Here is a 12,308-nt window from a genome sequence, read left to right as displayed (position 1 = left end):
ACTCTCACCGAAAGTTGTCCTTCTCACTGGTGTGAAGGGACATTCATTTGTCCTATTACTTTGTTATCGTGTTGCATTCTGGTCGTTACGTATGTTTGTTGTATAGGCAGAGAATAACTGGTTTAATGCTCTTCGTTTTTGTCGGTTATTTCTGTGTATGAACAATGATATTTTTTGAATTTTTGAGTCACCGGTAAATTATGTGTGCAATTTAAAATTGATATTTTTCGGTGAATACGATGAAAAACTTTCCCTTTTCTTTACGTTTCGGCTTACTGATACTAGAGGCTTCGTTTTCCCAATACAACAATATGTTTTTATGCTAATTTATGGGTTAACAATATGCTCCCCCCTCTCCCCGTTTGTAGCTAACATCGTGATGGAGAAATAAACACACTAGCTGCACTAAAACAACAAGGCATCGAAATCGGGATGTACAAGCGTTATGTGCTTTGACGCTTACAGACCCGGAAAATCGAAAACAGCAACAAAGCATTCTTATTGCGGTAAATACATTGCGTAAGAACAACTACCCAGAACATCTAATCAAACACATACTAAAAAATAGACTAGTAATTTGGACGAAGAAAAAACAACAAAATACATTTCGCTCCCATATATTCCATGCTTGAGCGAAAAAGTTGCTAAACCGTTGCGCAAACGTGATGTTACAGTAGCACACAAACCAAACGACAAAATAAAGGATGTACTATTTGCCAAACTAAAAGATAAAAGTCGGAAAGCCGATAATCGTAAAAATGAAACAATTAGTTTGATGAAAGTTTATAAATTCCAAAAGATTGTAATTGTGTTAATCGTGAAAACTAGAGTAAAATATAGTTTTTCTTTTGTAATAAAGATTCTGAAGATGGCTGAATAGGAAATCAGTAAGCCGAAACGTAAAGAAAAGGGAAAGTTTTTTCATCGTATTCACCGAAAAAAAAACAATTTTAAATTGCACACAATGATATTTTGATTCCCTTGTCTCATTTCAGTAGTCTATACAAGTCCAGAAGGCAGCTGAGCAAGCACCGTAAATTTCTTCCTTGAATCTGCAGCAGCAGCCACACACCAGGTGTGTGTGACGGTTGTCCGTGTTGGGAAACAGGGCTATAACACGGAAATTCAATTCTTCATCATCAGTTTTTTCATTTGAATTTTTTCATGAAAACTGCAGAGCGTGTAGGGCGCTATATCTCTAAATATTTGCGTTGGTTAGAGGAAATGCTTATCAATTTAGGGGCCAATCGCTTCAAGAAATGGTTTATTGGTTTCACTGTTTCTGGTTTTTGCTGTCAAGTATTGGGAGCCAGTTAGCAATGTCTGTGACTGTTGATCTTCTCCATCCTCCACTGGATTTTATTCTTGCCTACACTGGCATGCCCCGTTGAAGTTCCAGCTGTCAGTTCACTGATTAGTGACGCGCTAATTGAATAAACTACGCAAATACCAAAAAACGGCACCATACATTTTTTTTTATATTGAAGGCGCTTTTGGCAACAAACCATTGACTTTAGTCAATACGGCTCGCCTTAAAAGAAAGGAATCGGCGGTGTTATAACGAGCTGGATTCAAATGATGCTGTCGAATAGAAAAATCACACGACGGTTCCGGGCGATACATTGGACACGCCCTCGGTGTTGAAAGGATGTTCACAACGACGAATTTTTTCCTCCTTGCATTGGTGGTCGGAGTACTTCTTCACAGGCTACTTTTAGTTGCCACCCGTAGACAGGGAATACGAGTGTAAGCATGAGGAGGTACCTCGCAAGCCATGAGCGTCTGTCCTCATATCGGAGCAGCTCATGACGGGTCCTCAATCATCAACCTTGTGAGCACCTGCACTTCAGGTCAGTCAGGAGTGTCTCACGGCGGCTGAATCATGGAACGTGAAGTTTGGGCACTAAAGCTAAGATGGTAGTCCCATCTCGAAACTTGGCAACGTAGCGGTAGCGTAGTAAGGCAAACTACACAATGATTGCTACGAACATTCAGACAATTAAGGATCGAAAAATTCGGTATCGACCTACGCGACGAAGTAAACACGGTACTTGGACGATCAGATCGCTGAATTTTATAGGTAGCAACCGAATGGCACTCGATCAGCTTGAATTCCGCAAGCTCGGCATCGTAGTGCTGCAGAAAATCTGTCGCAAAGATAAGGAGGTTTAGAAGATCCGCGGCAGATAGGGTCCAGTTTTACCAAAGCGGTGGCACTACCCAGGTAACCAATAACCATTAGTATAAGCAGTAAATCAATCATTTATTAGCATCCCTGGCGTTTTATACTGCAAGTTGCTGTTTATCAGCCTTTTGACTGCATAACTGTTGTAAATTGGCATCCACAATTCTATTTAAATTCTTCTTGTCGGTAACTAGCTGCAACTAAGCATTGTCAGCACTATAAGAGGGCTAGCAGTAAAGTAGCCGCATATTTTGCCACAATAGCATTTAAGTAGCATTTAAGGCAAGTTAAATGCTTAATGGCTTGCATTTAAATTGCATTGGAAATGCTTATTGGTTGCCTGGGTACCAACGAACTGGGAACGGGCGTTGTAGTGTTGGGTATAATGCTGGATCGCGTGATAGATTGGAAGGTGATCAACGAGTGGATATGTCTATTGAAGATAAAGGGTCTTCTTCTTTTTATTTTTCTATTATAGCATCCAGGGCTTCGACCGATCCTTTTTTTCTACCGCAGTCACACTAACGCACATTCAAGTTCACACCGTCCGTTTAGTGGTGGAATACGAACGCTATGTATAACACAACTGGCAGTTTGCTCAGTCAAATGCCGATTGCACGCAGTAGAACGAACGCGTTCTGAAGCTTTTTAACATTTTCGTTTCGATCAAGTTGCCTTTACCGTTTGGAGCAGCGAATGACTGCAAAACAGTCAAATGACTGGCAGTCACAACGGTAACAAAAAGCAACCGCACAATCGTATGATTCAATACTACAAAAAAACAACCACTACATGTGCATGGAAGAAGTCGGTCGGGCTCCGTCCAATACAAATGAATATTTTGCTTGCGTCGGACCGACGTCTGGGTGACAAACTATAACTGTGAGCAGCCGATTTAGAGACAAAAAGAGAAACGAAAAAATACGTCACCGTATGCTTCCAGTCAGTTTGCAGTTTATATTCTCAAAGCGCAAAGCAAAACGGGAGATCGACTGTTTGCTTTTGCTGAGATGCCGCATGAATTGTAAGACGGCAGCAGCGCAAGCGGCAGATTGACTGGTTTCAAAAAACAGTCAAATGATCGTTCAAAAAGCGGAGTTTGAATGCGGAAAGTTCGCATTCACGGCAGTCACATTCAACTTGCGATCCCTTTTCAAGCCCTGATAGCATCATCTCGACGATGAGAAAGAAGCCCTCTACGCGCGACTGGAGACAACGTACGATAATTGTGCACCACGGGTCATAAAGATCGTCATCGAGAATATGAATGCTTAAGTCGGTAAGGAAAAAATACTTAGGTGGGTCATATAGCCCCGTAGTCTGCACATCGACACAAACGATAACGGCCAATGATGTATAAACATCGCAACTTCCCGAAGCCTGGTGATCCGGAACACCTTTATCCCACGCAGAGTTCATCTGACCGACGTATAGTATACCGGATAGATCTCGTTCTCAATGATGACCGATTCCTCGCTAACATCACGAACATATGTTCCCTACGGGATATTGAACAAGCAACTTATTAGCAGTATATGTGCGCTCAAAAATGTCATCCATGTACCAGACACGGCTGAACATTACGCAGCTAAATATCTTGCAATCTACCGAGAACACTCGCTGTAATTTTCTAAAGCGTTTTTTCCGTGATGAAATTTAATGTGGGACGCCCTTGTAAGGTAATCATGCAGTAAATATATGGAAAAAAATTACCATGAACTTTCATTAATTATGACAATCAGGCTATTGAAAAAAAGTCTCACTGACTGCCAATTTGCCAATTGACTGACAATTATTACATCTTTTAAGAAACGATGAATATATAAACCATCAAAAGTTATACAGAGTTGGTAGGATTATTACAAAAAAACATTAGAATCCATCGTTATTTCGTGACGCACGCTAGCCTGAATCTAAATTTTGGATGACACCCAGCGATAAGACTTGGTTCTGCGTCAAAAGCGGGTCACACCAAAGATGGATTTAAATCACTAAACTTCATATTTTTGCATTTTAAGCGGAACTATTGAACAAAAGCCAATTTCATGTGGCGCTATAATTCGAAATAAAAAAGTACCGATTTTTCGATATTCGTTAAATTTGGTATCGATGGACTTACGCTTCGCTATTAAGACAGCAAACTTCAAATATGCTACCCTTACTTACTTACATGTTTGACGGAAGCGAACACAATCAATTGGGGCTCTTCATTGTCAAGTCCATTACAAGAAAAAATGCTCATCCTATCGCAAAAAGGAGAAACCTGCTTGCTTCATTTAACTCTCGTTCAATAAATTGACTGTGAAAAGGACTCGCCGGATCCTACGCCCAAGTAGCAGTAGCGAGATACCGCTTCAGTAACCATGGCTGCAAAGCCCGTAACCGGACACCAACCGAGCAACCGGGCTCTGTTCCTTTGCCGATAGAAAAGGTAGCTTACCCCAAAATACTATTTTCCTATCCGTATTTTTTCCCTCGTTTCTGACTGTGGTTACCGTCCATATTATCGATTATAGTCATCACCTTTCGGCTTACATTCTTTTCTCGCGTAAAAAGAAAGAAAGTTGACATAAAAATTGCTTCAGTTTAGCCCTTGGTGTTTGATAACATATTTTATTGAGCTCCGTAACTGGAATTCTTTTATCAGAAAAATAGACTCTTTTGCATAATCACAGGCTCACTTGCACGTTGTGAAACTATGTTCAAATTTCCTGCTGCGAAAAATTGCCATCAAAAGCTAAACCCCCCACCAGCTAGTAAGGAAACCTCCACCAGTAGATAGGCGCACGAACATTGTCGATCGATTAGTCTAGGCCGGGGTTGGTTAGATATGCAAAACAATACTGTGACTGTGAGAAAGTGACCACCTGCTAGCGACAACCGATAACGACGAAGGTAAAACATCGAAGATATGCCATGCCTTTGACATCGTTGTCTATCCAAATGTTTACCTTCCCGTAGTTCCCGAGCAAAAAAAACTTCCGCAATTTTGTTCGGAACTATACTAATACTTAAAATAGTACATTCAATATTGATCTAAAAAATAAACAAAAACATATATCTGAATTTAAATTTTATTTCGCCAAACGTAAACGGTTAATGTTATTTGACCATCCCACGGAGTCGAGTCGAGCAACTTTTTACACGGGTCAGAAAACAATAACCTAGCTAGATGGATAGATATCGCTTCAAAGGTGGTCATATCGATTCCAAACCACTCGCTGCGTCCCGAATATTGGATAATAATTCCGTTATCTTTATGTACTCCCACCATGTTCACGCTCAGGCGAGCAGAGCGCCCACCCATCGCACCGGCTGGCTGATAAGGGCAGCGTGCGGTGCGTTCACGTTCACAGGGTTCACGGAGCCTGCAATCGAAGCACCTGTCACGTATGTCACCTATACGAATGTTTATGTCGCTACACAGGTGGATCGCCAGAACGAGCAAGGCCTATGACGGCCGACGGAAGGGTATCTTTATTTATACTGAATGAAAAACCATCCCAAAATTTATATCTGTAATAAATTCGCGAATTGCATTCCACCTCACGCGTTGGTTCCTGAGCGAAATGCAAGGCTCACTTTGATAATAAATATACCTTTACAGACCATTTTGATAGATGAAGTTATTTTATTGGACTGGTGGAATGTTACACTTTGTGGGCACTCATCCTGCTGGATCGAACTTGGTATCCCTGAGAACTTCGTCATTTAGCCGACTACGATCGTCAAGTGCCTTCATCATCTTTTCTACTGCTCAGACAACCTTCTCCCAAATGCTTCCCATGTGTGGAGGAGGATTAAAATTCCACTTCATTATGATGCTAACGATCGATTCTGCACATTCGCTGTTGATCCGCTTTACCCATGCAATAAACTCCTTGCTAGCTCCCTTAAAATTTGATTCATCATCAGAAAATATTTCATCTGGAACTCCTCGCTTACAAATGAATCTCCGAATGGCCATTAGACAAGCTTGCGTCGTCAAGGGATGTACCACCTCCAGGTGCGCAGTGCGTATAGCAAGGCATCGCTTCTCTTTGCTACGATTAACGACTACTTCTTCGGCCCAAGATAATCTACGTCAACTGCAGCGCAGCTTCAAGGCATTGCGTGTACTTAGTAACGACTTCAGGTAACTTGTGTTGTTTAAGATTGTACCGTGGCGGGCGACGGTACCGAATGCAGTTAACAGGGGCTTGCGATGGTTACCATGCTTTTGTCGCCAACATCTCAGCACATGCGGAAAAGAAACAGCAAATCACTGCATACGTTTCACTCAACAATGTTGGCAGCAAATGTATCTGTCAGCGGCCGCTTTTTCTGCAATAGCGCCCTTCGTTAAGTCGACAGGCAAACACCGTTCGTTAAGATAGGGATAGCACCCCGCTGGTTGTTAACAACGGAAAGCCTTTGGTGTACTTTAATTATCAAAAGTAGTGGTTTGCGCCAAGGTAGGTTCTAAGGTCGATGATACCCGAGAAGTGCCTTCCATCAATCAAAACGTGGTAAATTTGTAAGGTTTTGACATCATGTCTTGGCAATTTGTAGTATTCGCGTACTGGTATTTTTAAGGATGGCTTGTAAAGGGCCAAACAGAATGCTGCGTCAGCATCAATTTGACAGTAAAACCACAGACTAACAGACGTAACACTGGAGCATAGTTCCATCGCCAACAAAAACGACCATTTCAAATTTCCACTCTAGCCAAGACTCAAAAAACAGCCGCTGCGTGAGAATGTCGTTCGTCTGCGATGGTGCTGCTATCAGATAAAATACGAGTAAATTTATAGCATAGCTAAAATTATAGCGAGCCGTTTTGCGTAGAGCGACGACTGCATCAGGTGGTGCTAGTACTTTTTGCGAGATTTAGAACAACGTTTTGCTAGAAAATTTGTTCTAAGTGTTACGTCTGTTAGTCTGTGGTAAAACTATGGGAAAACCGTCAAAATAACGCTGATGGACGCGGTGACGGAGCCTGAGGACTATCGTGACAGTACTATTTGGCGTCCCACACTGACACGAGGATTTCCTTTCCTGTGAGCATACGACCTTAGCTTCCACCGGGATTGGTTACCCGACCCCCACTAAGGTTGCTCGTATTCCGGCTGGTTCCACGAGGAGGTAGTGATAGGAGTTGCTGGGTAAGAGAACCACTGAGCTGAGAACCACTATGGGGTACTATGGTATGGGCACAGACAAACAGACATAACTCTTGGAAGAAAAATCAACAAAAATTATCGTGCCTCACATTTAGCCTGAACACTAGCACCATCTATGATCGACATTCCCAAATATCAAATAGCAACAGGAGTATCCCTCGAAGTAGCAAGTATTTTTTATGGGGAATTCCAACCGTATCGCATATCATTAGCGCGGAATAGTTGTTCCAATTCATCACTCAGGATCGTGGTCAACTGAAAAGACTTCACTTTGGCATTTCTCGAATAAATTTTCAAAAACTAACAAAACCGAAGAAAAACGTGACAAATCACTCCCGGCGATTATAGCAAAATAACACCTTATGTATTGAAAACACGGGTTTTTGACAGATGCTACAAGCGCACGATCACAGCAACCCATTAAGAACGTATTTTGCACCAATATTAACAGAGGCGCACTGGTTATGTACGTGTAATGATTTCGCTGTAAACTGCGTTGTGCAATACTCACATCTGCTTCGTTCTTGCTTCGGCTCTGGCCTCGAACATCATGATGGACAGCGGCCCATCGGGAGGCCGCAGTTCGCGGGACGTCCGAATGTACAGATAGCCAAGCAGCGTCATTGGCCCGCAGTACCTGGAAATGACATAAAGAAGAAACTACGTGTCATACACTGAAAAAATTAACTGGTTTTTTGCATAAACATGGTGAGATTTTTTTCAGTAAAATAAAAACTGCAATCATTTAATTAATCAATTAGATTACTTAGCAATTCAAATCAGAAAATAAATTTTTATGAAGCTGAATTTCAGATTGATTCAACATTACTTCGCGTGCAGTAATAAAGTAGGACTGTCGAAACCCGCACGTGTAACCTCAATGTGCAAATAAATAGAATTCCCTTCGGATGGCTGGAAGGGAGAAATTTTTCCTACTCCAGTCTCTTTGTTTATGATCTAATTACCTAGCTAGATGCTTGCCAATAAGAGCAGCACGGCAGCCCTCCTCGTTTGGGCCGGAATGATAGCAGTAATTCTGGCTGGCATAAGTGGATGTTTGTGTGACCTCATAAACTGATTTATTTCGGGACGGTAACATTAGGAACAGTAGCACACAGTATGTCCATCTTGCTTGCTAGGAGCGATTGGTCTCGTGTATGACGGTAATATGACACATAATTGTCTAATTGGGTCAAAGGAATTCATCGCAAGTATTAATTAAAAGGTCATACACACGTTCAGTATGAATGACATCTTACACAAAACTAATAAATTTTATTAATTTTTTTCAGAACGTAGCTGAGGTTTAATGGAATGCACTTTTTCGGATTAACTAATCCAGTGGATATCAAGGAAACTTTACGATGGTGCTGAACAGAAACTATAAGTAGATGCGACAAGCTGTCACCACGGGATACCATAGAACGTAGTGGCTTCCGGACGTGAGCAAAATTAATTGTGCTGCTTTTCAGTTTTTATTCCAGGCTGTTTCTCTCTAGGAGTTTACCTGTGATGCATCACATGATGCGCTCAACGGTAACGGCAACGAAAGTTGCGTCGGAATCAGGTGGGTATAACTGCGCACTTCTCTAAAGGATTGCCTACAGCTTTGTCTAACGAGTGCATTTTTATTAACGTTTTCCTGTCAGACTAGCCTGCAGAACAGATGCTGCGTATAATGGTACGACGATGCTGGAAAAAATAGAAGACAAACTTATGGAATGTTCGGTCGGGTTGGTTTCCAGGGGTACACCATACTGTGAAGCGTCCTAAATAGGACAAACACGTAGGATACAAGCTTTGGTATCATTGTTTTCTTTTTAACAAAGTTCAAGCCGAATAATAAGTTTAAAAGTTTATCAGTAGTGCTGCACACATTGCTGCAGTAAGAAGAGACTACGTGTCAACAGTGAAGCCACGTGCACTTGGCTGCAACTATCCCAAATTAAGACAGATTATAGTTTGCTTGTGCAACTTGACGCCACCGACCGACCAGGACCACACCGGGGGAAAATGGTTCGTTCATCGAATCACGCTGCCGGAAGGGAACATCATTTACCACTACCGTCGATTAAGATCAACGCTGCTGTCAATTGAGGTGGCTCCTAGTGAAGTTTCAACTGGATTTACACTTCGAATGTGACTGATAATAGTGCACTACCGCAGAAAGGGAGCTGGAACTTTCAGCGCATTTAATAGACTGACGAAGACAGAGTGCTCTTGAACTTGAAATAATCTTTTCAGATTAGCCGCAATACATTATTTTAACACTAGAAACTCGAAGCATGCAACTCAGCTCTCGGAAGAAACACGACCAGAGTAGGAATTTACCTGTTGATTCCAGGAAAAGCTAGTGGCAATCTAGCTAGCTACTTTGGTTTAATCCTGTTTCTGTAACGAGTAGTGTAACGCTTCGCTGTGCGTTGTTGAGATTATGGTGAACCATCTGAATTTCCAGAAAGCGTGTTCATTGCATCCGCAGAACATGTTGTATGAGCTGTTTTTGTATAAACTAACGGATGCTGTTTTCATTTGATAGAGGCAGTGCATAATTAGGTAATTTGAAATAAATGAAATGCAGACAAAATTTAAATTTGGAGTGTAGAGTGCATCTAAGAAATTGACAAAGACCTAAAACAGAACCAAAATTCATTTTAAAAGATATTTTTACAAAAATTCGCTCTGGATAGGGGCCATCCAGACCACGTGGACAGAAAAATACCAATTTTGAACCCCCCCTCCCTCCGTGGACAAGCGTGGACATTGACTCAACCCCCACCCCCCTCCCCTGTTTGTCCACGTGGACATTTTTTTATTTATTTTATTTATTATCTTACTTCATCGGAACTAATGTCTAAATGAAGATTTAAACTGTGGATGGGAAAAGCCTATTTGAGTTGAGATTTAATACCACTCTGAAATTGGCATAAAAACCCATTATCCCATCCCATTTTCTTATGTAAAATTTAACAAAACAGAAAAGCATGGTGCTAAATTTTGTTTTCAACTTGATTTATGCCCTATTTATTAAAAAAGTTTACGTGAATGGAAGCTCCAGTCTAAAGGCCCCAACACAATGCATACGAATCTTGAGTCGTTGCAGAAATTTGGGGTTTTCCATGGACTTTCTTTCAAACTTCCGCAGCGTATTAATATCCGTATGCAAGGTTTTAGGATCTTAATTATTGTGATCATGTCTACTGTAAATCATTATCGACTGGAATAAAGTCCGTTTTAGCTTGACTTTCGCTTGACGATTCTTCTTTGTCCAGAGTATCCCTGTCTAACCAGAGCACTTCAGCTTGGCCGTCAACTTCAACACTACACGACGCGATGTGGATCATATAATTTTTTGAACGCGAATCCTTTTGGAAATACGCTGCCCCTTGATGCCCTTTTTGTGGAGTTCTGCATTTGATTTTGAGGCAAAATACAATCCACATTTGGTGCAAGCGCGATCTAAATGATAAATGAGTCCCGTGATTCGTGCGTTTAATTCTGTGACACTTCCGGAGTGATTCGCGATAAGGGCGCAGCTAGTAAAGTGTAAACAGTTTCGCTCTTTACTATCGCCTGTTTACAAAACGATTTGCAAATAAGCCTGTTACTTCATAACAATGAAAGGGCTAAACTGCAAATTGTCTTTTGTTTTGATTAAACACTTCTATCGCCCATCACTAAAAACTTGTTTTAAATAATTCTAACGTTTAAAACAAAAGAAAGGATTCTTGCCATGGATATTATCAGACTTTTTAAGGCTGATGGTGTAATAAAACGATTTGTTTACAATTTGCTAGTTGAGCCCCAATTGCGAATCACTCCGGATATATAATTAATTCCATATTTTTTCTAACTTCTTTTTTTTATGAAAAAAAATTTATCCACGTGGACATTTTCAATACCCCCTCCCCCCCTTCCGTGGACAAGCGTGGACATTTTCATACCCCCCCACCCCCTTCTAAGCTGTTCACGTGGTATATGGACGGCCCCATAGTATAAAAGCAAATTTTTAAATTATTGTCAAATCACACGAATTTCAGAGACAGTTTAAAATAATGTTAAAAATGAAATAACTCCATAGCTCTAAAATAAAAAAGGACTTTCAACAACTGACACTGTTTATTTTAGAGTAAAAAAATACAAACATTATCGTACTTAAATAAAAAAGGATCACAGTTGACAGTCACAGTTGAAATTTTTATAGAACTTACTACAGTTCCTGTAAAGAGATAAATTGTAACGTGTAAAGACCCGCAATTTTGTTTGCAGAGATGCTGTGAAAGCCACGAGTAACTCAAAACCTAAAGACAATCTGGCAGTTAAAGTAGCATTCATTTTCGCCAAAACCGTTCATCACAATAAGCTGACAGTTCCGGTTAAATTGAACTTCTTCGCATTCCATTAATTGACTGCGTGATCACGTGAGTGAGCACTGCTCATGGTGTTTCCGAAGTCATAGTCGTAATTTACTCACGGTAACTCACGGGAGCAAGGCGCACTTGTTCTTGTGCTCTGTCAGTAAAATAATACTTTTGCACGCAATTTATGACCGTCGCCAGGGATGATTCCTCCTCAGAATAAAAAAAGAGAAAAGAAAAATTAAGACTTTACTTAGTCGCGGGGTGTCCGTCAGCAAAAATCTATGACAAACAGTCTTTCTAGAGTCAAAGATAAATAGATAAATCGGATCCAAGACGACAACAATGGCGCTCTTGGATATCGAAAAAGCATTTGACAATGTATGGTGTTCAACCTGCATTGACACAATTTTCTGATGTATCTTATCAAGATCATCAGGAGCGATAATTCGACAGAATAATACGAGTATCTCTGAATAGTGTCTGCTCGCAAACATTTAACATCCCTGCAGGTGTGCCTCAAGGATGTATCTGGGGCCCATTTTATATAACATAAGTACATCTGACATACCTCCCCTCTCAAAGGGTGGTGTATTGTCTCAG

The 12,308-nt window shown here is 40.9% G+C and overlaps 1 protein-coding gene across 1 annotated transcript in view; it reads right to left on the bottom strand.

The window, feature by feature from the left end:
* The window catches only part of LOC128744928 (G-protein coupled receptor moody), a 141,564-nt gene that overhangs the window by 40,876 nt on the left and 88,380 nt on the right, over positions 1 to 12,308 (bottom strand). The window contains exon 4 of the mRNA XM_053842030.1: positions 7,859 to 7,984. Coding sequence (XP_053698005.1) covers positions 7,859 to 7,984 — 126 coding nt within the window. The remainder of the gene's footprint in view (positions 1 to 7,858; positions 7,985 to 12,308) is intronic.

The sequence above is a fragment of the Sabethes cyaneus genome, chromosome 1, assembly GCF_943734655.1.
Source record: "Sabethes cyaneus chromosome 1, idSabCyanKW18_F2, whole genome shotgun sequence".
NCBI lineage: Eukaryota > Metazoa > Arthropoda > Insecta > Diptera > Culicidae > Sabethes > Sabethes cyaneus.
The sequence above is the reverse complement of the archived record's forward strand: the minus strand, read 5'-3'. Positions and strand labels throughout refer to the sequence as shown.